Source organism: Antechinus flavipes, chromosome 3 (assembly GCF_016432865.1).
Source record: "Antechinus flavipes isolate AdamAnt ecotype Samford, QLD, Australia chromosome 3, AdamAnt_v2, whole genome shotgun sequence".
NCBI lineage: Eukaryota > Metazoa > Chordata > Mammalia > Dasyuromorphia > Dasyuridae > Antechinus > Antechinus flavipes.
Window position 1 is genome coordinate 613,794,403 of NC_067400.1, and position 26,957 is coordinate 613,821,359.

A 26,957-nucleotide genomic window follows, 5' to 3' on the forward strand; every position below is an offset into this window, starting at 1 on the left:
GGGGGCGCGGGGGGCCGCCGCGGCCGGCTAAGGGCGGCCGGGCAGGGGGAGGAACAGGCTGGCGGGAGGGGGGGGAGGAGGAGAGGGGCGGATCGATTCCCCATCCCCCACCACCTACCGGCGGACCTCCCCCTCCCCGCTGCTTGAAGGCCCCGAGGGCTCCCTGGAAGAGGTGACCGCTTTCACCTTGCCCTGCTCCCTCACCCGCTTCGGCCAGCCCTTGGAAAGACCGGGACACCGAGGGGTGCGCGAAGGGGGGTGGGGGTGGGGATGCTGATGACATCTGGGCCCGTCTCCTCCTGCTGCCCCCCGCCCCCAGCCATGGGCCTCCGGAGCTCCCCGGGAGCAGTCGGGGCTGCCCCCCACCTTAGCACGTGGGGTTCAGCCCGCTGGGGGCCCGCCTGAGCCCAGCCGCCCCCGTGTCCCATGGAGGAAGAGGAGGACGGTGGGGAGGGCCCAGCCCTGCGGGGGCCCGAGGAGTGGGGCCTGGGCCCCGACGCCCCTGCGGCCGCCGGGCCCCTGTGGACCGCCGTGTTCGACTACGAGGCTGCGGGAGAGGAGGAGCTGACGCTCCGGAGGGGAGACCAGGTGCGGGTGCTGTCCCAGGACTGGGCTGTGTCCGGCGATGAGGGCTGGTGGACCGGGCAGCTTCCGGGCGGGCGCGTGGGCGTCTTCCCCAGCAACTACGTGGTGGCTCCCGGGGTGCCGGCCCCCGCCCCCACGGGCCTCCCCCTGCCCCGGGAGATCCCCTTTGGAGAACTCCAGCTCGAAGAAATCATCGGCGTCGGGGGCTTCGGCAAAGTCTACCGGGCCAGGTGGCAGGGGGAGGAGGTGGCCGTCAAGGCTGCCAGGCTGGACCCCGAGAGGGACCCGGCCGTCACCGCGGAGCAGGTGGCCAGGGAGGCCCGGCTCTTCGGCGCTCTGCGCCATCCCAACATCATCGCCCTGCGGGGCGCCTGCCTGCGGCCCCCCCATCTCTGCCTGGTCATGGAGTACGCCCGAGGAGGGCCGCTGAGCCGGGCCCTGGCCGGCCGCAGGGTGCCCCCCCACGTGCTGGTCAACTGGGCCGTCCAGGTGGCCCGGGGCATGGAGTATCTGCACAGCGGGGCGCCCGTACCCATCATCCACAGGGACCTCAAGTCCATCAACAGTGAGTAGCCCCGCCCCCAGCCTGCGGGTCTGAGCCCCAAAGGGAGCCTAAGGCACCTTGCAGGGAAGGAAGCTGGGGGGGGGGGGGGGCGTGTGCACAGGTAGGGCATAGCGGCGGGGGCTTCTGCTTCTGTGTGGTGTTCGCCCCCAAGGCCTGGGGCTCCTCCAAGCCGGGCCCCTCCGGGAGGAGTGAGGCTGGCCACGGACCTGAGAAGCGGAGGAAGGTCCTGGGCTGGGGAAGGAGGACATTCCCAAGGGGAGAGAGAATTCCCGATGGTGAGCTAGAAGGGACCTCGGGGATCAACAGGTCAAGCCCAGGCCCAGAGAGTTGAAGTCACTGGCCTAAGGTCACACTTAGTGGTCATTAACTGCAAATCTGAGATTAGAACTCTGGTCCTTGGCCCCAGATCCAGCGTTTGCCCCTGGCCTGGAAGCTAGGAGGAGCCCGGGGCTGTTGGGGACTAGGGGGAGAGAGGGATCCAGGACGTCTTCTTCCCACCCTTCAGGGCCTCAGTGGGGAGTGGGGGTGGGGGGGAGAACCAGGTCCCTAGGATGTGGCACTAGAACAGAAACCAGTTTTCTTCCATGGGAAGAAACTGGAGAGAATAAAGAGAAAGATCTGCCCAAAGTCAGAGTCACTTCATCTGAATTTGAAGCCGGGTCCCAGAACTTAAGCTTGGGGTGGACTCCCTAGAGCCATGGATTTAGGGCAGGGAGGGGTCTCTGGGCCGCCTTGGCCTAAGTCTTCTCAGCCCAGAGGAAGTTCAGTAGTGAAAGCAGAATTTGCACCCACATCCTCTGGTTCCAGCTGGGCTGTCTTCAGTGCCCCAAGGGCCCTTCTAAGGCTGCTGCTCCTGTGTGGGCGCCTGAGTCGGGGGCAGCGTCCCCCCAGCCTGCCAACCTCTTAACGGGCTGAGGATGTCTGGCGGGCAAGCTGCTGACGTGGCAGCATCATTAAAAGCCAGCAGGGGCCTTGGAGACCTACTTTTACACATAAGGAAACTGAGGCACGGAGGCCAAGTGTCACAGGGCTGAGAAGTGGCTGAAGTAACCCATGAACCCAGTGTTCTGTCCCCAAATCTAGCTTCCTGCCCCCCCCCAGGACAGCTTGGATTCAGCAGGGTCGGGGCTCCTCTTGGGCCTGGAGGAGCCTGGTTTTGGAGGAGGTTGCTATGAAACATGGGAGGGTTGTCCTTTATCTAATTCCCCAGAAGTACCCTGGGAAGGGGCCAGGGCTCGGGCAGGCGGCTGCCAGGCGGGGACGCCCAGAACCCCTCGTCTTGGCTTCCCACTCGCTCCCCCCAGATTCACTTCTCTGACACTTGCAGACCAGAGCAGGGAGAGGGGCCATCCATCTCCCTCGGCTCGGGGGCTGACGAGACCCCACGGTCTGCATGCGCGGAGTGCCCGCTGTGCGCCAGGTGACCCGGACAGGGCGCTCTGGGAGTCAGGAGGGCCCCCCCCTCCGGGGCAGAACTTCCCCCCACCCCCACCCCCAGGCAGAATCCCTCCGCCAAGAAGCGCCCCGCTGGGCTTTCATTCCGAGCCTGTGGAGGGACCCTTTTCTGAATTTGAGGGTTAGTCACAGAGGGGGTTAAAAAAATAAAAAAGTGCCAGGGAAAGTAGAAAAGCAAAAGTGAAACAGCCTGCCCTCCGGGCAGGGGATCATGGGAGGGACTTATGACGTCATCTGTCCCACATCATCATCATCATCAGGGCGTCATTGGGCTTAGCCCCCAGCCCTGAGTCTTATCTCTGGTGACACATGCCCCCACCCCCACTCGGCTCCTGCCTCCACCTTTGCACAGCCACTCCCTTCCCCCACTTCCTCCAACACCCTTGCTCCTTCAGGGCTCCCCCTTGGGGGTGGGGCGGGTGGGAAGGCTTCGGGCCTAATGGCTGGCGCAGGCCGGGCACTGAGCAGGTCCTTACCGGGTGCCCGCCGGCTGGGGATGAGTGACCCTCGCTCAGGAGCAGGCTGGCTCACTCAGTGTGCGCCCTGGGCCTCAGTCTCCCGCCTGTAAAATGGGGGCGATCCCCCGTAGCAGGCGCTTCCTGGGGCTGTTGGGAGGCTAGAACCAGAGCAGGGAGGCTCTCACAGTAGTGAGTGCTGGGTAAGCTTCAGCTCACCCACCCTGTGGCCTTCGAGTCCCTCCCGGCCTGGAAAATGAATGTGTTGACCAAGGCAAGGCCCACGGGCCTGTCCAGCCCTGCCATCGAGGGGTCCTGAGATCAGAAGGGCCCAGGGAGCATCAGAGCCCCCGGGAAGCAGCCTCCTGGCCCTGGCCCCCTCCCAGCCCTCCCAGCATCATCCGTGGCCTGTCCGGGTAAAGGCAGAGAGAGGTGGGCTGCTGGCTGGGGGCTGGAAGGTGATGCTGTCTGAGCCAGGCCCTGAAGGCTGAGCTGAGGGGTCTGGGGGGGCCGGGGGTGGGGGGAGCCCACCCATGACTGGCCCGCTTCGCTGGGAGAACAAGGCCCCTTCCGCTGCAGCTGCTTCTCTCCTCTTGCTCCCTCCCCCATAGTCCTCATCTTGGATGCATTCGAGAACGGGGACCTGTCAGACACCGTCCTCAAGATCACGGACTTCGGCCTGGCCCGGGAGTGGCACAAGACCACCAAGATGAGCGCGGCCGGGACGTACGCTTGGATGGCCCCCGAGGTCATCCGGCTGTCCCTCTTCTCCAAGAGCAGTGATGTCTGGAGGTACGGGGGGGGCTGGGGAGCTGAGACTTGGGGGGCCTCGGGTAAGGGCAGACGGAGGCCGGGGAGCTGGGCCAGCTCAGGGCACCGGGGAGGGCAAGGCAGCTGGGGAGAGGTGGGCCCTTGATGGGATGCTAGGGTACTGATTAGTCAAAAGATGGTCAAAAGCAGAGGGGCCTAAGAACAGGGGAGGTCAGGGCTGGAAGGGGCTTAGAACAGGGGATGTCAGGGATGGGAGGGGCCTTAGAACAGGGAATGTTGGGGCTGGGAGAGGGTTTAGAACAGGAGATGTCAGAACTTGTTCTATAGATGTTCTATAGAACCTTAGAACAGGGGATGTCGGGGCTAGGAGGACCCTTAGAACCTCGAATAGCAGAGTAGACAAGGACCTGAGAATCTTGTAGTGTCCTTGTCCACGGTCAGCCCTGGTCTGAGAGTGGGCAGGGTGCCCCTTCTGTGCAGCTAGAACCTGGCTCCCTGCATTCCCTGGTCCAGGCGCCGGGCCAAGCAGCCAGGCCGATTCCTCCTCCCCCAAGGCAGGATCGGAGGCGGGCAGGTGGGCAGGGCGGCAGAGGTCCGGCTGGGCAGGAGGAGGGCGTGGGGTGGGCACAGAGGCCTGGCCTCGGTCCCTGCACTGCCCCCTCTCCGTAGCTTTGGAGTGCTGCTCTGGGAGCTGCTGACGGGGGAAGTGCCGTACCGGGAGATCGACGCGCTGGCCGTGGCTTACGGGGTGGCCATGAACAAGCTGATGTTGCCCATCCCCTCGACCTGCCCAGAGCCCTTCGTGCACCTGCTGGAGGGTGAGTGGGACCTGGGAGTCCGTGGGATTTTAAGCCCTGGTGCTCCCCCTGCTGACTCCCTCCTCCCTTATTCAGTCTGACCCTGGAGCTCGTAGTCTGAGTTTAACCCCTCCATCCCCTCTGTAGCCTCCCGACTCTGCTTGAAGCCCTCCAGTGCCGGCAAACTCACTACCCTCCAAGGCAGCTCAGTCCTCCTTAGGAAGGCCGTGATGGCCAGGGAGGTTTTCCAAGCACTATAACGCATATCGAGCTTGTGGTTCACTAAAGCCCTCAGATCTTTTTCCAGGCAAACCACTGTCTTACTAGACCTCCCCCTCTCCCCGCTTCTTCTGGACTTGTGAAGTCAGATACTTAAGTATCAGCTCTTAAGCTAGTAAGGATTATATTACACATTAGCAAATTTATAATTTTGTATTAATGGTAACAGTTTTTCAAAAGCCATCATTGGAAGCGCGGGACCAACCCCTCCCCCCAGCCCTCCCGGGCAGGTTCCGATTGCTTCGGCAACAGCGGAGACCCTCCGAACCCTTGGCGGTGCCCTCCAGATGCTTGGCACCTTGGCCTGGAGCTGAGCTCTGCGAGGACCCCTGGGATTGCTTAGGAAGGAGGTCTTTCTGGGCGGAGGGATGGGCGCCCGTTCTCATCCCCTGGCTGGCTCTCCGATTTCTTGATTTACTGGCAAATCAGTATACAGGGATTTTAAAATGAGCCTGTGCTTTTCGAGCTAGCATGTGTATAACGCTCTAAGGTTTGCCAAACATTTTACAATGATCTCATTTGATCCTCACAAAAGCCCTGGGAAGTCGGTGCTTTTTTTATCCCCATTTGGCAGATGTGGAAACTGAGGCAGAGAGAAATTAATTGAGTTGCACAGCCACTCCTGACTCCAGGACCACCTAGCTGCCCACTTTGGGGCCTTCTCTCTCCTGGGCCCCAATCGGGGGCAGGATTCCTGGGTGGGGGGATACTGCCCGGGATCAATCCGAGGAGTGCCTCAGACCCCTCCCACGGAGCTCTTAGAATCTCAGCCCTGGAGGGAACCTCAGAGACCATTCTGCCCAGCAAGTAGCCTGCTCTAACTAGTGGGTAATGGGGAGCCCACTGCCCCGGCCCCTTCCTCCTTGGGGGAGCCAGGAAACTCATAGGATCCCAGACCTGCAGTTGGCAGGGTCGCGGGAGACTGACCCGGTCCAGCCTTCATTTAACAGAGGAGGGAACAGGCTTGGAGAAACTGACTTACCTGAGGTCATATCGTTGGTGGAGCCTGGATTCAAATTCACACTCATGACTCTTCCACTCATTGTACTGCGAGTTCTTTAAGCCTGGTGGAAATCCGCCCTTCTCCCCACCCCTCCCACCAGCACCTGGCTACGCTCCCCGCGGCCGGGAGGAAGCAGAGCCCCACTCACGGCCATCTGCTCCCGCAGAGTGCTGGGACCCCGAGCCCCACCAGCGGCCAGATTTCAGCAGCATCCTGAGCCGCCTGGAGGCCATCGAGCGGTCGGCCCTGTTCCAGATGCCTCTGGAATCCTTCCACTCCCTCCAGGAGGACTGGAAACAAGAGATTCAACACATGTTCGATGATCTTCGGACCAAGGAGAAGGTGTGTGTGGGAGTGTGTGATGTGTGTGTAATGTGTCTGTGTGTAGAAGTGTGTAAGTGTGTAATGAGTGTGCAAGAATGTGTAATGTGTATGAGTATAGTGTGTGTGTAGGAGTGTGTGATGAGTGCGTAATGTGTCTCTGTGTAGCAGTGTGTGTGTAATGAGTGTGCAAGAGTGTGCAATGTATGTAAGAGTATAATGTGTTTGTAGAAGTATGTAATGAGTGTGCAAGGGTGTGTAACAAGTGTAACTGTGTGCAGGAGTGTGTAATGTGTGTATGAGAGCGTAATGTATTGTAGGAGTGTGTAATGAATGTGCAAGAGTGTGTAATGTGTGTATGAGTGTGTAATGTATTGTAGGTATGGGTGATGAGTGTGTAATGTGTGTGTAGGAGTGTGTAATGTGTCTGTGTATGTGTAGGAGTGTGTAATGTGTGTGTCTGTGTGTAATATATATAGGAGTATATGAGTGTAGAGTGTGCAATGTGTGTAAGACTGGTAATATGTGTGTAGGAGTGTGTAATGAGTATGCAAGAGTGTGTAATGGGTGTAAGAGTGTAATGTATTTGTAGAAGTATGTAATGAGTGTGCAAGAGTGTGTAACAAGTGTAAGAGCGTGTGCAGGATGTGTAATGTGTGTGAGAGTGTGTAATGAGTGTGCAAGAATGTGTAATGTATATAAGAAAGTATAGTGTGTGTAGGAGTGCGTGATGAGTGTGTCTGTGTGTAATGTATATAGGAGTGTATGAGTAGAAGTGTGTAATGTGTGTAAGAGTGTAATGTGTTTGTAGAAGTATGTAATGAGTGTGCAAGAGCATATAACAAGTGTAAGAGTGTGTAATGAGTGTGCAAGAATGTGTAATATGTATAAGAGAGTATAGTGTGTGTGTAGGAGTGCGTGATAAGTGTGTAAGTGTGTAATGTGTGTGTAGGAGTGTGTAATGAGTGTAGGGGTGTGTGACGTGTGTGATGGTGAGACTGTATAATGCTGCCATGTGTGTCACATATATGGGGGTAATGGCCATTCTGTCATGTGTGTGTGATGGTGGAAAGGGGAATGTAGAAGTGTGCAATTTGTGTATGAGTGATGTATGTGGTTGAAGTGGGAGTGTCGGAGTAGCTGTGTATGTGCAGGTGGAGGGATGGGAGGACACTGGAGAGGGGACGCTGGGGGAGGGGATGCCAGGGAGGAGACATGGGGGGAGGGGATGCTGGGGAGGGGACACCGAGGGAGGGGATGCCGGGGAGGAGACACGGGGGGAGGGGATGCTGGAGAGGGGACGGCCACCCCATCTTCTCCGTGTCCCAGGAGCTCCGGAGCCGGGAGGAAGAGCTGCTGAGAGCCGCCCAGGAGCAGAAGTGGCAGGAGGAACAGCTCCGGCGGCGGGAGCAGGAGCTGGCCGAGCGTGAGATGGACATCGTGGGCCGCGAGCTGCACCTGCTCATGGACCAGCTGAGCCAGGAGCGGCCTCGGGTCAAGAAGCGCCGGGGCCACTTCAGGCGCAGCCGCCTCAAACTGAGGGACAGCAACAACATCAGCCTGCCCTCAGGTAGCTGCTGCCCCGGAAAGGCCGGGCCCGAGAGCCGGTCAGAGCTGGGGAGGGGGGCCTAGAACAGGGGGTGTCAGGGCTGGGAGGGGCCTTTAACCTGGGGCATCAGACGCACGCTTGCTAAGCCGCGCCCTGCAGTCCGCACTCCTGGGGTTCTCGTGTTTCCCTGTGTTTTGTCAGGTCTTTCCCAGATCATTCTGATTCGGGGGCCCTTGGGCTCTGTGCGCATTTGAATCCTCTCAAAGCAGCCCATGGGCTGGGAGGGCTGGGAAAGGGGGGGCTCTTCTGTCCAGCCCCTCATTTCAGATAGGCAGTGGGGGGCCTCAGAGGCAGGGACTCGCTGGGAGCCCCGGGGTCCCCTTCCTAGCCTCTTGTCTCCCAGGAGCTGCCTGGCGCTTGTCCCGTGGCCGCCCCGCCTCCCAGACTCCCCCTTGCAGAGATCCTCCTGGGTCACCGTGATCCCTCCCCCAAGGGCTGACCCTGGGTGGGCTGGGGGGGCTTGGAGGCCCTGTCTCCGTGGACAGTCCCAGTTTAGCCTGGAAAAGCAAGGGGGGCAACCCGGGAGGTGCCTTCAGGGATCTGAAAGAGGGACCGGCCTTGTTTCTCCTTCCCAGAGGCCAGAGCCGGGAACCTTGGGTAGAAATGGGGGGGGGGGGGGCACCGCCAGGCCCGCAGTGCAGAGAAGGCCCCGGGCTCCGAGTCACTCCCTGAGGTTCTGCCACGGGAGGCCCGTCTGTGGCTCAGCGGCGATGTGGGGGCCGCGGGTACTTGGGGCATTTGCTCGTCGCCCTGTCGGGGACGCGGCTCAGTGGCAGGGAGGGTCCCCGCGGCAGTGGGTCAGTCCTGTTTGTCCCTTTGTCCGGGGCCTGGGTGGGACTAGGAGTTGGGGGCGGGATCATGGCCCTAAAGCCGCCCCCCTCCCCCGGCCCAGGCTTCGAGCACAAGATCACCGTCCAAGCCTCTCCCACGACACTGGACAAGCGGAAAGGGCTGGCGCCTGAGGGCGTGAGCCCCCCCGCCAGCCCCAGCATCATACCCCGGCTCCGCGCCATCCGCTGTGAGTGCCCCCTCCCCGGTGGGCGGTGGGGGGGGGTTGGCAAAGAGGCAGGGGCGGGCAGGGTCGTCGGCTGACTTTCCTCTTGGGACTTGGGGGGCTTCACCCGCCCAGTGACGCCCGTGGAGAGCGCCAGCGGCCGGAGCGCGGCTCTGAAGAAAGAAGAACTCGTCACCGGCAAGAAGAAGGGCCGGACGTGGGGGCCCAGCTCCACCCTGCAGAAAGAGCGCCTCGGTGGGGAAGAGAGGTGAGGGGGAGGGGGGCTCGGGGAGGGGGGGGCACCGAGACTTCTCCAGAGCGGCCGAGTCACGCGCCCGGAGCGGCAGGAGCAGGATCCGGATCCGGTGTTTTCCGCACTTCTTCCGTCCCCTATTCCCTGCCCCTTTAGGGATGACCTTTCCCACTCTCAGAAGCTGCGGGGCAGGGACCTGTCCAAGGGGCCAGCTGGGGCAGAGCCAGAGAGCTCAGCTGCCCGGCTGGGAGTGAGGGGGGCATGCTTGCTCAGCGCCCCTCTCTCTGCCCCTGCAGGCTGAAGGCGCTCGGGGAGGGCAGCAAGCAGTGGTCATCCAGTGCCCCGAACCTGGGCAAGTCTCCCAAACACATGCCCATGGCCCCGGGCTTCTCCAGCCTCACGGAGATGGGTGAGGGCGGGGCGGAGGCCAGGGGGGAGGGAGCGGAGGCCGGCAGGGAGAAGGGCTGGGGGTGCGAGGGGGAGCACGAGGGGGGCCTCCGACTTTGCTCTCATTCCCGCTCCCCCAAACAGAAGAGTTTGCCGAAGCCGACGGGACCAGCGTGCCCCCTTCCCCCTACACCCCCCCGTCCTACCTCACCTTGCCTCTGCCCGCTGAGGCTCCTCCAAGCCCCTGGGAGCCGCCTCACCCTGCCACGGGACCCCCGGCTCGGGGCGGGGCCCCCCGAAAGCGCAGCGAGCTGGCCCTGCTGAGATGCGCCACCATCCTGGGGGCCGTGGCCTTGGGCACCGACGTGGCCGAGGCCCAAGCGGCCGACGGAGACGACGAGCCCCGATGGTGGAGGGACGGGCTCTTCCCCCGGACGCCTCGCTTCCCCCGGGGACCCAGCCCGCCCGGGCGCAGGGCCCGTTGCCACGGCCGAGGGGCGGCGGAGGAGGCCGCCCCGGCCCCGGCCCCCGGCATGGTGCCCTCGGCCACCATCCTCTCCCTGTCCTCTCTCTCCGACTGCAATTCCACGCGATCCCTGATCCGGTCAGACAGCGACGAGGGGACCCCAGCCTCGGCCCTCGGGAGCTCCCCACCAAGCACACCTGCCACCAACCCCCTGGTGGACCTGGAGGTGGAGAGCTTCAAGAAGGACCCTCGCCAGTCGCTCACTCCCACCCACGTCACAGCCGCCCGAGCTGTGAGCCGAGGGCACCGCCGGACCCCGTCGGACGGGGCTCTGAGGCAGCTGGTGCAGTGCCACCAGCGACCAGGACCTGAGGGTGAGGGCCAGGGCCAGGAGCCGAGGGCGAGGGTCAGGGCCAGGGTGAGGGACAGAACCAGGGCCTGGATGGAGGGCAAGGGCCAGAGGGGCTGGAGGGGCCGCGCAGGAGACCCAGCTCCAAACCGAGCTGGGATCGGGGCCCGGCTCTGAGCGGCTCAGCCAGGGGCCCTCAGACTCTGGTCTGCTCCTCTGCCCTTCGCCCCGACACAGAACCTCCCTTCTTATTCCTCCACTGTCCATTGTCTGAGCTCGCCTTGGGAATAACAAGATGGGATTGTCTGGGCCCAGTACCAGGTCCCCAGGCCTGAGGGAGCCCCTCCCCCCAGCTCCCAGAGCGCCCGTGCCACGGCCCGTCTTGGTCCCCATCCCCTTCGCCCAGGCCAAGATCCCGGATCAAACTCAGCCTGTCGGGCGCAAGCAGGGCTCGCGGAGGGGAGGGGACGGACCTAAGATCCCAGAGGGAGTAGGGGCAGAGCCGGACCTAGAACCCACCTCGAGCTTTTTGCTCAGTTTTCCCGACTCCAGGCCTCAAGCGTCCAGCCCTGGCCAGAGTGGGAAGTGACCTGGCCCCCGGGCAGGATGGGGGGGCACAGAGCCTGGAAGTCTGCCTGGGACGGCCCCTCCCTGAGCAATTTCCTCTCCTTTTCAGTCCCCAGGGACCCCCTGGAATTCCCCCGCCTGCCTGACCCCCAGACGTTGTTTCCCCCTCGACGAAGGCCTCCCCCCGAACCTCCGGGCCGGCCCACCACTCTGACCTTTGCCCCTCGGCCAAGACCAGCTGCCAGCCGGCCCCGGCTTGACCCTTGGAAATTGGTCTCCTTCAACAGAACACTGAGCGGCTCTTCCCCTCCTGCACCCGGGACACCAGGCACCCCGGGGCCCCAGCCTAGCCTGCTTGACATGGACACAGAAGGGCAGAGCCAGGACAGCACGGTGCCCCTCTGCGGGGCCGTGCCCACCTTCTCTGACCCCGAGGCCGATGTCTCCCACTGAATGTACAGCCCTGGCCTGTGGGTGCTGCCCCCATGGGGCGCAGAGGCCCGGACAGGGACTGACGCTATGTATTTATTGGGGAGGGGGGTGGGAGGGGAAAGTGGCTAATATAAGTTCCTTGTCTTGTACTCTGCTGTCTGCTGTTGGGGCCTGGCTCTGGGGAGGGGGCCGGCACTCCTGGAGCCTTTCCTACTGTGGGGGGAGGGACCCATAAGCCCAGATCCCCCCGGTCCCTGCTCCTCTGGCACCCCGTTTGGCGCATGGCCCCAGGTCACCCAGGTAACGGACACCAAAGGCTCTGCCCCATTTACTTTTGAACATTTATTATCTTGGGACCCTCCCCACAATCCCCCGCGGCGGGCGCAGCCCCCTCATTGCAGGGGCGGATAAACAAAAGCTGCCCACAGGCAGGGGCAGCTCCGCCCTCCCCCCTCTCCTCCGGCCGGAGTCCGGAGCCTGCATGCGAGGCGGGCCTGGGGAGGGGGCTCAGCCGAGGACGTCTCGGGCTCGGGCGGGGCCCCCGCCGCCCCCAGCTTCTCGCTCTCGGCTGCAGCGGCTCATCCGCAGCTGGGTCAGCTGGATGTAGCGGAGGACGTTGGTGTCTGCGGAGGGAAGGTCACGCTGGGGGCTGGCCCGCGGGCGTGGGGGGTGACCTCGGGGGGAGGGGCCGGCGGGGGCGGGGGGATGATCTAACGCGGGTTCTGGGTTGCTGGGCGGACTCTCCCCACGTGACCGTCTCTGTGCGACTGAATTTAGCCGGGCTCTGTGGCTGCCTGAGTTTGTGTGGGAAGCGTCTAGATCTGGGGGGGGAAGGTGAGATCGCTCCCTCCCTCTCTCCCGCTCTTCGCCTGTGAGTGGGTGTCTCGGTGCGCTCAGAGAGCATCTGCTTGGGGGGGGGGGGGGCGTATCTTGGGAAAGGTGTCTGCCTGAGGTCTTACTGGGGGGAGGGGAATTAGGAAGGGGGGGAGTACCTTTGCCTTTTCCCCTTCCTCTTTTCCCTCCCTCCCCCACCTGATCCCCACTAGCCAGAATAACGTAGCAGCAGCTCACGTTACAAAAGCCCTCTCTCCTCCCAAGGCTGTCCGGGCCATTCTCGACCCCATTTCACGAATGGGGAAACTGAGGTTGGGAGGCCAGTGGCCGAGCTGGCCGGCGTTGGAGGCAGTCTCGCGGACACTCTCCGCGGCCTCTCTTCGGGCTCTCACCTGCGGGCTCGCGGCTCCGGGCCTCCTGCAGGTAGCGCAGGGCGCGGCTGTAGTCGCCCAGGTGGTAGAAGGCGATACCTGCCCGGTAAGTGGCCTTGAAGTTGTCCCGCTGCTTCTCCAGCACCTTGAAGCAATACTCCCGCACCCTCTCGTAGTTCACCAGCTCCGACTGCAGCAGACACGCTGGGGCAGGACGGTCAGAGTGGCCCTCCAGCCGGCCTGGAGCCCAACCCCTCCCCACTGACCTCCTCTAATTCATGCAAGCCCCCATCGGAGGACGCCTCCTGGGCCTTATGGTGCTTGGGGATCTCATTTGGAGAGCGCTGGAGACGGCCCGAGAATAAAAGGGCTGGACTGGGGGAGGAACAGTTCCGAGGGTCAGGGGTGGGGGGGTAGGCGGAGTGGGAGCTCTAGGACATTAACGCGGGCAGCCGCTAGAGGGAGCCCCGCGGGCGCGGGGCGAAAGGGGCTGCTGGGGACGAGAGGCAGTCGGAGGCGCTGCGGGCCTTGAGGGGGCCACGTGAGACGGCACCAAGCCGCGCGGCCGCTAGGGGGAACTGGAGAGAGGGCCGGCCGGCCCCCTCAGACAGCCTCAGCCAGCTCTCTTGAGGGGTGCCCCCGTGGTTTCCCTCGCTCCCTCCCGCTTCTTCCCGGTGCTGTCTCTTCACCCCCTGCCCAGCACGAGTTGGCAGGCAGGGTGGAGAGCGGGCAGTGGGGAGGGGCGGACTCTAGTCCTGGGGAAGCCCACCTGTGACTCCCCACCCTCAGACTTCCCCGATCCCGAGACCCCGGGGTCGGACGGCCCTGGCCTCTGCCTCTCCTTGAACGTCCCTCTCTCTGCCCCTGTGTTCCCCGGAGCCTCCCCAGCCCCCCGGGGGGGGGGGCGCCGCGCGCTACGGCCCCTTCCCCACCCCCCGCCCCCGGCCGTACCAGTGAGGCTGTCATAGCACTCCACCTCCGTGCTCTCCATGAGGCGCCGCTGCTCCTCACTGAGCCGCGGGGGCGCGGGGCTGGAGCCCGGGCCGGGCTGGCGGGCTCCCTGAGCCGCTTTCAGCTGCAGCAGCGCCCGGTGGTACTTGCCAATAGCCTCGCGGAACTTCTTCTCTCGGTAACAGCGCTGGCCCTCGGCCTTGAACGCCACGGCGGCCCGCAGGCTGCTTTCCAGGGCTCCTCCGCCTGAGCCTCCCGAGGCCTCCGGGCCCGCGCCATGGCGGGGGCCCGGGCCCGGTGGGGAGCGGGAGGGCGGCGGACGAGGCGGTGGCTCAGGGGCTGCACTCAGCATCAGCACCGGGGACAGCGCACCGCACTGCATTGTGGGAAACTCGCGGCACTAAAGCCGCCGCATCACCAACTGTGGGGAGCCCATCCCCACCCTAGACGCCGCCGTCACGGGCTCGGGCCACTCCTGCGGGGCTGGGGAATCTTTTCTCAACGCCTCCCTCTACCTCGAATGCACCACTCCCAATTAAGACCCAAATCCCGATTTTCTCGCTTCCGTCCTCCCATCCCCCCTCTCTCCCCCAAGGAGCGGCAATCCCAGCAGCCCAGAGTTTTGGACCTCGGATTTTGGAAGAGGAAAAGCAGCAGCAGATTTTCCTAGGCCCTTTTCCGAGGCCCCGGGCATCCCTTTAAACAGGGCTCGCTCCCCCTGCCGGCCTCCTAGTAGGGCTGCAAGGGGAGCGGGTGGGGAAATCGGCAAAAACCCCAGGGACGCTCCGCCTCCGCTCCCCTCGTCCCCCGGGAGCTTACGTCCTTCTCGACACATTTCTTGCTAGACGGAGCTAAGGTCGAGGAGAAAATGGACGCGACAAAAAGGGAGGGAGAAGTCAGAATTTAAAAACCACGTTTTTATTAAAAGGGCAGATACACAGACGTACAGTTTTGGTTTTTTGGTGTTTTTTTTTTTTTTTTACGAGACCCCCTCCTCCCCCTCCTCCCTGACAGGGGCCGCGGGGCAGGTCCCGGCGAGCAGGCGGGCGGCGATGAGGCTGATGCACTGCCTCTGGGGGCTCGCGTACTTGAGAAAGATAGCGGCCCGGCCGGGGGCCGGACCCCGCAGCGCCGCTCGGGTCATGCAGGGTTCGATGGGGCCCAGCTCCGCCTTGCTGAAGGGGAGGCGAGGACGAAGGAAAAGAGGCAACGGAAAAGTGAGCGAGGCCAGAGTGGAGAAACTCTTCCCAGGGGCCCTGGGAAGCCAAGAGTCCTGCCCCGCTTCTTTCCCCTCCCTGGAAATCCCACCTTCCCTTCTGCCCAAGAAGGATCTCTCAGCGCTCTTCCTTCTAGAAGGATCTCAAAGCACGTTGTGGAGGAGCTGGGGCAAGAGGCAGTACCTGTAAAGACCCAGTTCGGCGGCCTCTCCGGTTTCGTGCAGCAGCACGCGCTGGGCCAGAGCTAAGGCCGCAGCGGCCCGACGGCTCGGCTCCCAGCCCGCGGCCTCGGCCTCCAGGACAGAGAGCTCCAGGAAATAGGTGGCCAGGAGCAAAACCTGAGAGGGGGTTAGGGCTCAGAGGAAGGCTCCAGCTCCGCCCTCCGCTCTCCCTCCTCCCGCCGCGACCCTCCCCAGCCTCTTTCCTGCAGCCCAGCCCCACCCCACTCACCCGCGGCCGGCTCCGGGCCAGGGCGGCCAGCAGGCCCAAGCATAGGAGGGGGCCCGGGTAGTAGAGCTGGAAGTTCAGGCGGCTGAGGAGGCGCCGTTCAGCGCGGAGCAGCTGGGCCGGGGAGAAGGAGCCGGCACCCAGCAGGCACAGGGCGGCGGGCTGGAGCGGGGTTAGGGAGGAGAAGCGGGGAGTGCGTGGGTGGGTGCGGGGCCGCCCAAACCTTCCCCCTGCCCCGCCCCTCCCGTCTCTCCTCAGGCGGACCCTACCTCGGGGCGGACGCTCTCCTCCACCTTGCATGCCACGAAGAGGCAGGCGACCCCCAGCAGCTGCAAGCGGCGCAGCGGCACGCGGGCCACGCGCAAGTAGGAATCCAGCAGGTGCACGGCCAAATAGAGCGTGTCCCCGGCCAGGCCCAGGTATTCCTGGGGAGGCCAAGGGGCGGGCTCTGAGGCCGGCGCAGGGGCGGAGCCAGGCCCGGCTCGGGGACCCCCCTCTCCCCCCAGGCCCCGACCCCGCTACCTACGTGCACCTGTACTAGCCAGTCCACCACGAGGGCGCGCATCTCCGCAGTCACCGCACGAGGCAAGTCCTTCTTGGGGAGCGCCTGGCCTGCCTGGAAAGGGGGGCGAGGGGCAGCTGGAAGAACTTGGCCCAGGGTCCACTCCCCGAGGCTTGAACACGTGGCAAAGCGGAGAAAGAGGCGAACCTCCCTGTTTGAACGCAGTGCTTTGCACGCCGTGTCCCTTGTGAGAGCCGGGCTGCCTTTTCTCCAGGGCTTAGCACAGTACCTGGCACCCAGTTGGCGCCTAATAAGTGCTAATTTACTAAAAATGTCTCAAGTGTCGGACTAAACACCGATGCCCCTGAAAGAGCCCTAAGTGGCCCACTCCCCAGCTTCCAGCCCGCCTGCTGGACACCTATTAAGATAAAGCAGCCCGTTTTCCTCGCTACAGGGTCAGGGGGAAGCCGGGGAAGGGACCTAGGGCTCCGGCCCTAAGCGGCTTAATAGGAACCGGCCCAGTTGGCCACCGCATCGAGTTCTAGCCAATCGGGACAGGCCGCTTACAGAGGGAGACCATAGGGGCCAACCAGCGCCCACCTCCCTCTCGCCTCACCATGACACTGACGAAGATATCTGCCGCGTACTCGCGCTCCCCGTCCAGCCCCAGCGCAGCCAGCGCCTCGGCGAGCCCGGGGGGCGGCCAGGCCTGCGCGGCCCGCTCCGGAAGACCTGCGAAGGAAGGACATGAGGGGCCCGTGGCCCGAACGGAGACGGCCCGTGCCGCGCGCAAGCTGTCGGCCTGGGGCTCCTACCGGCAGGCGCTGTCCCCGGGAGGGAAGCGGCGACGGGCTTTTCTAGGGCTGTGGGTTTGACGGGGCTCTGCAAGGAGAGGGAAAGCCCCGGCTCAGCACTTCCCGGGAGAAGGGAGAGGCGGCTGGGTGGGAGGGGAAGCGAAGGAAGCAGCGGGGCTCACCGACATCCTGGCCGCGCACGGAGCCGCAGAGCTGCGGGCTGGGGAAGGGCTTTGGGCTGGGCCTTTTAATGGGGGCGGGGGACCTACCTTCTTCTAGCTCGCCCCCTTGAAAATTCCCGGGAAGCGGGACCATTGGTCCCGAGGCAATCCGCCCCGCCCCATTGGGCTCCCTACAGCTACGACTCTGATTGGTCGCAGCGGGAGGCAAGGGCGTCGCTCTATTTAGCACTTACGTAATCCCTCGAAGGGTGCCCGCGATTGGCTCCCGTGGAGAGCGCGGTCCTGATTGGTCGTGCCAGATTCAGGCCGGTGGCTGCCGGGGCCCCGGGGTGTTCAGGTGAAATCGTTGCTGCTTGGTTACACGCTAACGAAGCCGAAGCCCTGCCTCGTTTGGTTTCTCCAAATGGCCGGACCTCTGGGTACGAACGGCTGACTAGAAGCGCCCTAAGTGCATAGAGCACTGGTCCTGGAGTCTGGAGAATAACTTCGCGAGTTCGAATCCGAACTCAGGCTACTTGTCTAATCCTCGGCAAGTCAATTCATCTGTTTGTCTGTTTCCTTAGGAGTAAAACGCCAATTTTTTAATTTTATTTTTGTTGTTTGGTCGTTTTTCGGTCGTGTGGGATACATCCTAACACCAATTAAGGTTTTCTTGGGAAAGAAAGTGGTTTGCCATTTCCTTCTCCAGATCATTTCATTGATGGGGAAACTGAGGCAAACAGGGTCAAATGACTTGCTCAGGGTCACATAGCTAATATCTGAGGCAGGATTTGAATTCAGCTCTTGCTGTCACCCAGCCGGGTTCCCATTGTGGAGGAAAGTGTGAAGGACCATGCTAAGTCCTCCTAGTGCCAAGGGTTTGAAGTCCCTGCAATCTCTTTAGGCCTTGGATTCGTCAGTTGAATGGAGGTTTCCATAGAATTGTGAACATTCAGAAGATTTCCTGGGAATGGGAAGATAGAATCCTGCAGTCCCTTTTCTCAAGGAGTTTGCTTTTATTGTCCAGATAACGTGTATCCATCCCTTCTTCCCAGTCATCGCTCAGTTCAGGCCCTGGAGCCTGCTCACACTGACTACTCCCATGATCCTTGGGCCTCTCTTCCCTCTCTCCCACTCCCATCATCTTCCAAAGAGCTGCGAAGTAATCTTCCATGGCGCTGCCCATTGCCTCTAGAACTAGCTTTCAAAGCCCCTTTTAACTTCAGCACCTGGCTCCCTGGCCCACCCGCCCAGGTCCCTCCCATGCTCTCCATTTGCTTCTCCTGGATTCCTGCAATTGGCCCCTTCTTCCGCGATCTCTGCCCCCTCCCCCAACACAGATTTCCCCTATTTCTTCAAACCTGAACCTGGATTCCCTGATCCCTCCAATTGCTGGCATCCTTCCCCCTCACTACTTTTCTATTTTGTAGGCTACATATGCTTAAATGTGCAGGAGTTCCCTCCAAAGAATGGAAGCTACGAAAGGGCATGTAGCACACAGTAGGGGCCTAATAAATGCTTGCTATTTGATAGATCTCTGAGTACCACGCAGTGGGAGAGTGTTTGCAGGTGAGGCAAAGTGCTGACAGCTGGAGGCCTGGACTCCGGAGTCCTCTTTCCTCCTAAGTGAGAGCTGCCACTGTTAACCGTCCCAACCTCACCTGGCAACAGGTGAGCCGATCGGAGGTGGCCAAAGCACTTGTGGGGCGGGTTAAGCAAATGTGAGGGACTTCCTTAGACTGTGGAGAGGGGACGTGCGCCCACAGCCCCCAGGGCTGCCCAAACAGGTGCCCAGTGCCCATTGGAGTCCAGGATTATCCCAAACTTCCTTCCCTTCTCCAAGGGGTCGGAAGACTCCAATCTGGAATGGCCCGAGGAGCCCATCTGCTCTATCACCCTTAGCTGAGGGGTCTGTAAGTGGTCCCTTGTCCAGGGTCACAGGGCTGGCACCCGGCTCAGGCGCCCTGGGCGAGCGTGGCCCAGACCCAGCGGGGAGCCAGGGCAGGCCAGCTCCAAAGGCCCAGGGCCAGGTCTGATCACAGGAATCATGAGAGAAGGCTCAGCTACATTACTCCTACTTGGACCTCTTTCCTCTACTTTAAATGGAGTCCCAGTGATCTCAGCAGCGAGCCCCGGCAACCCCCTCACTTCTTGTGCAGCATCCCGGAAATCGGGGCTTGGCCAGTGCTCAGGGACACATTGCCTCCCCATCATCGGGATGGGACTTGGACAAAGGGCTGGGGGGAATGTTGTCTGCCGAGTCATCAAGGTCAAGAGGGACTTGATAATCTGATCACCGCACGTGCAACCGTGTAGCCGCCCCTTGTATAGCGGCAAAGAACTGGAAACTGAGCAGGTGGATGCCCATCAGCTGGGCAACGGCTGAATAAGTTGACGTGTGTGGATGTAACATGATTGTTGTTCTATAAGAAATGAGGGGGGCAGCTAAGGGGCGCAGTGGATAGAGCACCAGCCCTGAAGTCAGGAAGACCTGAGTTCAAATCTGCTTTCAGACATGTAACACTTCCTGGCTGTGTGATCCTGGGCAAGTCACTTAACCCCAACTGCATTAAAAAAAAAAAAAAAAAGAGCAGGCTGATTTAAGAAAAGTGAAATGAGCAGAACCGAGAACACTGTGCACTGTATCAATTCTGATGGATGTGGCTCTTTTCAACAATGAAGTGATTTAAGGCAATTTCAAGAGACTTCTGATAGAAGGGTATATATATAGGGACAAATGCATCCAGAGAGAAAACTGTGGAGACTGAATATGGATCAAAGCACCGTATTTTTATCTATTTTTTCCCCCTCTTGAGTTGATTTTTTTTTTTTTTTTTTTGGTACAGCATGACGAATATGGAAATATGTTTAGGAGAACTGCACATGTTTAACCATATCAGATTGCTTGCTGTCTTAAGGAGAGAGGAAGGGGAAGAAAAGGGAGAAAAATCTGGAACAGAAGGTTTTGCAAAGATGAATGATGAAAGCTCTCTTTGCATGTATTTGGAAAAATAAGCTACTGTTAAAAAAAATTGTCAAGATCACATTTTGAAATTCAATGTAAAGGCACACATTGGCTCAAAAAGTCAATTCCCCAAGTATCGAAGGGGGGAGGTAATAGCAAGACAGCAGGTTTTCTGAAAAAGATTTGGGGGTTTGAGTGGATTATAAATGCAGTGTTAAAGAACCCAAGGAAGCAAACAGGCTGCCTCGAGCCTAACAGGTTTAGTTTCAAGGCAAGAAGCCTTTAAATGTTATTAAAGTGGGGAGGGGGGGGCAATAAAGAGAAGGCTGGGCTTAGAATCAGTAAGACCCAAGTCCAAGATACTAAGTTGCAAGACCTTAGGCAAGCCATTTGTTCAAGTTTTGTCAACTATAAAATGGGGAGCAGGGTTGTGGCGAGGGTTGAGTTCGAAAAGTGCCCAGCACTGATAGGTGCTTTATAAATAAGCCTCCTCCTCTTACTGCTCCCCACGTGCTCACTGCACCAAGACAAGATACAAAGGGGGCCACGTGGGAATGGTCCCTTGACCTCAAAGGGGCAGACTGAGGCCAGAAATCAGACAAAGCTTCCCAGCCAGACTATCCCACAGGGGGATGCTGCACGGCCTGGTGAGGCCCTCAGAAGAAAGGTGGGACGGTACCTGCCAAGGACACTGCAGGTGACAGGCCTCGTTCAGTCTCCGAGGCCCCTTCAAAACCCCGATCTTGCCCTATCTCTCCATGGCAAGTCAGTAGAGAACAACCCTCCGATCTGAGGTGCCAGTTCTGCGCGGCATTCGCGGCTGAGACTGGCGTTCTTGCCTCTGTGGCACCCCCCGCCTGCCACATCCTGCTTGGCAGGACCATCCCGCAGCAGCCTCCACGTCCCCGAGGCTCTCCCCCGATCCTGCTCGGCGGCGGCCCCTTTCCTCCCCTGGGACCCTCTGAACTTGGGCACTCACTGGCTGACCCGGGGAGGCCGAGGACCAGGATGTCCCAGCCCAGCACCGGGAAGGCCTGCTGAAGCACAGGCCTTGGAGGCCGACGGGACTCGGCCGGAGGGACGGGGGGACGGGCTCAGGCAAAGTGGGCCTTCCCAACTGCTATCTCAGGGGTTCTAGATGTAGGGGGATCATCCCTGGGCAGAGACGGAACCGCTCCATCTGTCAGAAACTTTTTAATTGTTTGTACCGTACAAATTCAAGGAGAAAGAAAGTAGCTAAAATGATTTACAGAAACAAACACAAAAAATATCCCCACACAAAGCCTCTGCCGTTCCTGGCCTCCGGTCCCCTCCCCTGCATCATGAGGAAAAACAGAACACCCCCAAACTGAAAACACCCCCCACCCAAGGAGGCAGCCAGGAGGCCCCCGGGAGCTGCAGCAGCCCAGGAAAGTGTCCCTTAGTCCCGGCCCACTCTGCCCACCCCGGGGGCCCAGAGAAGGCCCATCCCTAACAGACACATACATATGTATATGGACGCACACCCAGGGGCCGAGACCCCAGGAGCCGCCGCCCGGCCCGGCCCTCCCTGCTGCCAGCTCCAGAACGCGGCAGAAGGGCCTGGGGGAGACCGGGACATCCCCCCACCCGGAGCACGAGGAAACGCCCGGGGAGGCACGGGGCCAAGCCCCTTGGGACTCCGGGCTCTGCAGGGGCACTGCCAGCCGGGCCCATCTTAAGGCTCTTCTAGCACCCCGGGGACACAGGCCTCGGGAGGTGCAGAAAGGGAAATGGGGCCGAAGCCCCTCGTCCACATCCACCCCAGCGAGGATAGCAATGGACCGAGAACTTTGACCTAATGTCCCCATCGCCCCCTAACTCTAAGGGGGAACACTGGGGGTCCAGGGGCCTGAACACTGATGCTTAAGTAATCTGTAACAGTTCTGAACCCCCACCTCAGTCCTTGGGGACGTGGGGTGGGGTGAGTGCCCCGAGCCTGACCCAAAGCAGGGGCCCCAGGTCACAAGGCCCTCCTGACCTGGCCCTTCCCACCTTGGATCTGGATTTGGGGTGCAACAACTACCTCCTATTATAGCTGTAACCCAAAGCCTTCCATGAGGGCTGAAGTGGAACCCCCAGGAGTCCGGCCCTGGGGCACCCCAGTCAGCTGAAGCTCTGGCCCAGCCAGCAGCTTGGGGGGAGACTGAGGAAAGGGGATGGGGCCTGGGACCAACAGAAGATGCCCCAGACAAGCCCCAGGAGGGAGAGATGAAGATACTGAAAGAGAGGAAAGCAAGCTAAAATGGGGGGCGGGGGGGATATGACAGGCTGTACCAGAGCCTTCACCCCCCCAGAAGCCAAAGTCCCCCAGGCCTCCAATCCCTGATGTTCCCTGGTCTTGACCTTTCACTCTGGGGAGGCTGTGACATTATCCAGATAAGGCACTGGGACAGAGGGTCCCCAGTTCCCAGTGGGGGATGGGACCCCAACCAGGGTGGACAGGAGGCTACGTCCAGGAAAGGGGCAAGGGCAGGGGAACACGAGTGTGCCCCACTTCCCTGCACACATGCTAAGGCAGGTCCCCACACCTCCCTGCTCCGTGGCCCCGGGGTCCCCCCCAAACTCACCCAGGCGGGCCCCGTTCCCCCGTTGGCCAGCCCGGGATGCCCACGGCTGATGCCAGCGGGGGGTGAAGGGGTGAGCCCCCCAGCTAGTCTCATCCAGTGAGGAAGAGACTGGAGACCCCCCCGACCCCGTCCTTGTGCCGGCCGCGTCAGAGGTGGCCTTGGCTGCGGGCCCCTCGCGGGCAGGAGCAGGCACCCCGGCTCTGGGGCACCTGGCTTTAAGGCTGGTTGGGTACAAGACATTATTGCTTTAGTAGCTGCCTGCCCGTCGCTGGCAAGGGGGCCACAGCCGGGCATCCTCCGGGCTCCCCGCGAGGTCTGAGGGCGGAGCCGGGCGGGGACGGAGGCCCGAGGAGGGGCCGGCGCTGCTCGGTCCAGAGGAAGGGCCCCGCGCCCCCACGAGTCCCGGGCGATCGAAGCTTCCCCCGGAGGGCTGGAAGAGCTCCTGGCTGCCCGGCCCGAGGGACAGGGCCGGCCACGTCTCCCTAGTGACCGCCGAGGAGAGAGCCAGCCGGGGCACCTGGGAGCTCCCTCAGGCCACAAGGCCGGCAGAGCTGGGCTTCCCCAGCCCTAGGCGCCCTGGGGGGCTCGCAGCTGCCCTCTCCCCACGGCCGGGGGGGCTAGCGAGTGACCGCCAGGCAAGGAGGACGAAGGCAGGGCCGGCTCCCTCAGGGGCCACACTGGTGAGGAGAGAAAAGCATGTGTAGGGGGGGGCAGGGGCAAAGGGAGCCGGGGAGGGGGAGGGGCAGGGGGGCCTGTAGCCTCGCAGCCGCCCGCAGGGGCTCCTCAGGGCAGGTCACTCCCGGATGCTGGCCGAGTAGGAGAACTGCGGGAAGTGGGTGCGCTGGTCGGGCTCCAGGGAGCCCATGCTGTCGTCTGCAGAGACACCAGAGGGCCGGCCTCAGCGCCAGGGCAGAGCGCCCAGCCGGGGCCCCAGGAGGCAGCCCCTTCCCCTGACCCGTGGCCCCAGGAGGCAGCCCCCACCCCCATCCCCCACCCGTGGCCCCAGGAGGCAGCCCCCACCCCCATCCCCCACCCCGGGCCCCAGGAGGCAGCCCCCACCCCCATCCCCCACCCGTGGCGGGGGCCCTGACTGCGCTGAGGACAGGGGGTTACTTACATCGGTCTGGGGGGGTTATGGTGATGGACTGCGCCGTGAACTCATCATCAAAGTACCGTGTGTCAATCTCTGACGTGACCTGGGGCTTAAACGGGGGCAGAAGCTGGGGGAGAGTTGGGGGGGGGGGTCACTGAGGGCCGGTGCTTTCGCCAGGAGCCAGAGGGACCCCCCCCATCCCCGGGCTGCGACCTTGGGTCTACAGCCCCTTGTGACGGGGCCCCGCAGAGGAAGCTCCCCCAGAGCATGCTGGGAGGGGAGAAGCCGGGGGCTGAGGGCGGCCTCCAGCAGAGGGGGCGCCCGCCGGGATCCTGGGAGACATCCTTTACCTTCTTCTGCAGGACGTCCTGCCAATTGATGGCGGAGAAGAAGCGGTGCTCCATGACCTCCTTGGCGTCCCGGGGCCCCCCGCCCAGCCTGCGGGCACACACGGAGCTCAGGGCGAGGTCCGGCCCGGGGGCTCGGCCTGGCCTCCCGCCCCCCGGGGGCGTCCCCGGGCTCACCTCTGCTTGGGGTCCTTCTTCAGGAGCCCGGCCAGCAGGGACTTGGCCTCGGGGCTCAGCGTGCGGGGAAAGCGGATCTCCTCCATGAGGATCAGCTCGAAGAGGCGCTCGTGGTCCTGGTTGTAGAAGGGCAGCCGGCCGCACGTCATCTCGTACATCACCACGCCCAGCCCCCACCAGTCCACGGCCCGCCCGTAGTCGTTGTCCTCCAGCACCTGGCGGCGAGAAGAAGGCCTTCAGCCCCGCCCAGCGTGGGGGGCGGGGGGAGGGGGGACGGGGGGCCCTCCCTCAGCTACCTCGGGGGCCAGGTACTCCGGGGTGCCGCAGAAGGTCTTCATGGTGGCCCCGTCCGTGATGCCCTCCTTGCAGAGGCCAAAGTCGGTGATCTTGATGTGCCCGTCTTTGTCCAGCATGAGGTTCTCCAGCTGAAGGGAGGCAGGGATGGGAGGCCGGCGGTCAGTGCCCTGGCCAAGGCCTGAGCCGAGGCTGCCAGCGAGGGCCCAGTCAGTCCCTGGGGACCCAGACGGGTGGGGGGGAGCGCCAGCTCTGCCCGCCCCGCAGAGGGGGCTTCGTCATCTCTACAGACGAGGCCCGTGGGGGCGAGAAGCCGGGGGACCGCCCGGGAGCACTGCCAGGGACCGCCCGGGAGCACTGCCAGGGACCGCCCGGGAGCACTGCCAGGGACCGCCCGAGAGCACTGCCAGGGACCGCCCGGGAGCACTGCCAGGGACCACCGAGGGCAGGGCCGTGACTTCTGGCTCCCAGCGGCCACAGGAGGCGGCCTGGGAGGGAAGACCGAGGCCTCCCCGGCTGGAGAAGGAGGGGCCGGGCTCCCCAAGCATCTGCCTTTCCAGCTCACACTTGCTCAGCACACAGCAAGCCCAACCCCTGGCGCCCCCAGCCACGAGACCCCGGAGGGAGGTAGCCATTGGTGGGAGCAGAGCCTGGCTGGGGGCGGGAGCGCCTCCAAGGGAGCAGCTCATCCTTCAGTCTAGAAATCGCCAAGGACTCTTCCTGGCCTCCTCCTGGGCCGGGTTTCCCCACCTTCTGCCTGCTGGGGCAGCCCTGCAACATCCAGCCTGACCTGGTCCTCCACCCTCTGGCCCTTCCCACCCTGGCCCCCTCCCCCTCCTCAGCTGTGGCTGTGGATTCGAACCCAGGTTTTTGTCCCTCCCCCGGCCCACAGCTGGCGAGCACGGAGCTGGGCAAGCTCACCCCAACGATGCACTTGCAGCCTCGCCCTCCCCGCCAGTCTTATCCCTCTGCATTGACCCTCAGACAGCAGAGGTCCCACAATGGCTGCAGCGACCCACAAGTGGGCCCCGACACTCCGGGCCTCCAACTGCCGGGGGGCTGCAAGGAGGAAGTGGGGGGCGGCGGAGGCCGCGCCACACGGCCAAGGGTCGCGCTCACCTTGATGTCGCGGTAGACCACGTCCCTGGAGTGCAGGTACTCCAAGGCAGAGACAATCTCAGCCCCGTAGAACCGCGCTCTGTCCTCCGTGAAGACGCGCTCTCTCGACAGGTGGAAGAAGAGCTGGGGGCGGCAGAGGAGGCTGGCATGAGGCCGGCCCCTCCCCCAGGCCCAGCCCACCCGTCCTCCCACCCTTGGCCAAGGGAGACAGCCCAGACCAGGCCGGCCCGCAGCCCCCTGGGGGGAGCCACTCCCAGATTTCTGCTGCCCCGTGGCCTTCCCCGTGTTTCTCCCCCCCACACCCCGTTTGCTTCCACTTTCCAAGCTCCCGTCTGCCTCTGCCCACGGCCACGACAGTCCTGCGGCCTCTTTTAGCCCGAGTCCCAGTGATGTGGCTCCTCACCTCCCCGCCGTTGGCATATTCCATCACAAAACACAGGCGGTCATTTGTCTGAAAGGCGTACTTTAGTGCCTGGAGAGAGAGACCCCAGATCAGCCAGATCCCTCCTCCAAAGAGGTCACCAGACAGGGAGCACCTCACAAACCAAACACCAAAAGTATGGAAGCAGCCAGGTCTGCGCCGTGGACACCCCTGCCATCCGGGGCCGCTCGGCGTAACGAGGGGCTCTGACTGGATTGGGATTCCCCGCCTCCCCCCCCTCCGTGCACCGCTCCCCTCACTTGGCCCTCCACAGACACCCAGGTAGATGGAGAGTCCCTACATGCTTCCACGTATCAGACCGAAGGGGAGGAGGGTCTCCTGCGCTGCTCCGTGGCCTGGGGGCTACACCCTCATCCACTAGGAACACACAGGGGCTAAAAGGAGGGGTGAAGCTGGCAGCCCCCTTCACCCAAGACCTCGGCTCTCTCACGTCCTCCTCGCGGCAATGAACCCAAGGGGGGCCGGCCGATGAGGGGCCAACGATGCCCAAGATGAGCAAAAGAGAGCACTCCCTCTAGACCAGCCCTGCACAACAACAGCCAGACTGGGGGAGAGGGGGAGAGGCACTGCAAGAAGAGTCCTGCCAGGTTAGCGGGCCCGAGATCACAGGAAGAGACCAGGAGACCAGAGCAGGGCCCCAACTGAAGATGTCCCCCTCTTACAGATACACCAAGAAGCTGGCAGAATGCAGCAGCCCCCCAAGTAGGGACAGTGAAGTCTGCCAGCACTCAGAACCCACCAGGAGAGGCACCCAGGAAATCGAGGTGGGGGCCAAACAGGGGCTGACCACCCCATTCAAGAGCAGATATGGGCAGTGCCCAGTTGGCACAAGGTCTCAAATCGGAACTGAGATTGGAGAAAGGAGCAAACCCAAGGCACCCAACACTGGGAAGACACCGCAAGGGCCAAGATGATCAGCAGGGCTTGGAGGACCCGAGAGAGCGACATGGAGGTTGCCAGGGGCAACAGTATCCAATGACTATGGCCTGATGCCTGGGCCATTCAGCTCCGAGCCAGGGACCAGACGACAGATGCTTCTCTGCCTGCACGGGCCGGTGGCCGGAGGAGACCCCGCGATATTCTTGGGCCCGAGGCTCCACTGTCATCCTCAGCGAGGGTAGCACCGGGTCAGCTGCTCTGGTGGGACCCCTCGACATGGCACTGTTTTCCCAGCTGCCGTCCACCTTGGAAGGGGATGGGCAGAAGGCGCTTTTCCTCTACTCCGTGCTGTGGTTCTATAGCCTCAACAAACACGTGCCCAGACCCTGAATCCTTTGCCTTTCTCAGTGTAGTCCTGGATGCAGTTCTTAGCAACACAGAAAACCTGCCAGGTCCAGTGTAGCCCCGCGGGAAGAAAGCCCAACAGT

The 26,957-nt window shown here is 62.4% G+C and overlaps 4 protein-coding genes across 6 annotated transcripts in view; 1 reads left to right on the forward strand and 3 right to left on the reverse strand.

Annotated features, from left to right (window-relative positions):
• The first annotated feature begins 61 nt into the window (after nt 1-61).
• On the forward strand, nt 62-11,437 carry MAP3K10 (mitogen-activated protein kinase kinase kinase 10). The gene is made up of 10 exons (XM_051989192.1): nt 62-1,150; nt 3,672-3,852; nt 4,501-4,649; nt 6,077-6,252; nt 7,561-7,801; nt 8,733-8,858; nt 8,970-9,102; nt 9,384-9,496; nt 9,619-10,314; nt 10,966-11,437. Exons 1-10 carry the CDS (start codon nt 427-429, stop codon nt 11,307-11,309), a joined length of 2,883 nt encoding a protein of 960 aa, XP_051845152.1. The 5' UTR covers nt 62-426; the 3' UTR covers nt 11,310-11,437.
• A 178-nt stretch (nt 11,438-11,615) lies between these two features.
• TTC9B (tetratricopeptide repeat domain 9B) lies at nt 11,616-14,243 on the reverse strand. The gene is made up of 3 exons (XM_051989217.1): nt 13,445-14,243; nt 12,515-12,697; nt 11,616-11,911 (listed from the first exon to the last, which is right to left on the reverse strand). Exons 1-3 carry the CDS (start codon nt 13,824-13,826, stop codon nt 11,796-11,798), a joined length of 681 nt encoding a protein of 226 aa, XP_051845177.1. The 5' UTR covers nt 13,827-14,243; the 3' UTR covers nt 11,616-11,795.
• Nucleotides 14,244-14,346: 103 nt separating this feature from the next.
• On the reverse strand, nt 14,347-17,788 carry CCNP (cyclin P). 2 transcript variants are annotated; one of them, XM_051989205.1, is made up of 8 exons: nt 16,587-16,677; nt 16,426-16,492; nt 16,227-16,342; nt 15,635-15,724; nt 15,378-15,533; nt 15,112-15,270; nt 14,845-14,999; nt 14,347-14,619 (listed from the first exon to the last, which is right to left on the reverse strand). In XM_051989205.1, exons 1-8 carry the CDS (start codon nt 16,590-16,592, stop codon nt 14,424-14,426), a joined length of 945 nt encoding a protein of 314 aa, XP_051845165.1. In that variant the 5' UTR covers nt 16,593-16,677; the 3' UTR covers nt 14,347-14,423. The 2 variants fall into 2 exon arrangements, with proteins under 2 accessions (XP_051845165.1, XP_051845166.1); XM_051989206.1 differs by lacking the exon at nt 16,426-16,492 and having other exon boundaries at nt 16,674-17,788.
• Nucleotides 17,789-20,711: 2,923 nt separating this feature from the next.
• Nucleotides 20,712-26,957, reverse strand: part of AKT2 (AKT serine/threonine kinase 2) — a 29,464-nt gene continuing 23,218 nt past the window's right edge. For both annotated transcript variants that reach the window (XM_051989200.1, XM_051989201.1), the window contains exons 8-14: nt 25,552-25,620; nt 25,149-25,271; nt 24,032-24,160; nt 23,736-23,950; nt 23,562-23,649; nt 23,236-23,338; nt 20,712-22,991 (exon numbers count right to left, since the gene is read on the reverse strand). In XM_051989200.1, the coding sequence (XP_051845160.1) occupies nt 22,912-22,991; nt 23,236-23,338; nt 23,562-23,649; nt 23,736-23,950; nt 24,032-24,160; nt 25,149-25,271; nt 25,552-25,620 (807 nt within the window). In that variant the 3' untranslated portion in view covers nt 20,712-22,911. The remainder of the gene's footprint in view (nt 22,992-23,235; nt 23,339-23,561; nt 23,650-23,735; nt 23,951-24,031; nt 24,161-25,148; nt 25,272-25,551; nt 25,621-26,957) is intronic.

Bases quoted from the DNA above. Each gene is read 5' to 3' on its own strand.
- TTC9B (XM_051989217.1), bottom strand. From the start codon at position 13,826: ATGCAGTGCGGTGCGCTGTCCCCGGTGCTGATGCTGAGTGCAGCCCCT. The intron at 12,698-13,444 runs GTACGGCCGGGG...GTCCTGCCCCAG, and splicing joins GTGCTATGACAGCCTCACTG to CGTGTCTGCTGCAGTCGGAG. The intron at 11,912-12,514 runs GTGAGAGCCCGA...TTCCCTCCGCAG, and splicing joins CCGGAGCCGCGAGCCCGCAG to ACACCAACGTCCTCCGCTAC.
- CCNP (XM_051989205.1), bottom strand. The intron at 15,725-16,226 runs GTGAGGCGAGAG...CCCCCTTTCCAG, and splicing joins ATATCTTCGTCAGTGTCATG to GCAGGCCAGGCGCTCCCCAA. The intron at 15,271-15,377 runs GTAGGGTCCGCC...ACCCCGCTCCAG, and splicing joins AGGAGAGCGTCCGCCCCGAG to CCCGCCGCCCTGTGCCTGCT.
- MAP3K10 (XM_051989192.1), top strand. From the start codon at position 427: ATGGAGGAAGAGGAGGACGGTGGGGAGGGCCCAGCCCTGCGGGGGCCC. The intron at 3,853-4,500 runs GTACGGGGGGGG...CCCTCTCCGTAG, and splicing joins AAGAGCAGTGATGTCTGGAG to CTTTGGAGTGCTGCTCTGGG. The intron at 7,802-8,732 runs GTAGCTGCTGCC...CCCCCGGCCCAG, and splicing joins CAACATCAGCCTGCCCTCAG to GCTTCGAGCACAAGATCACC.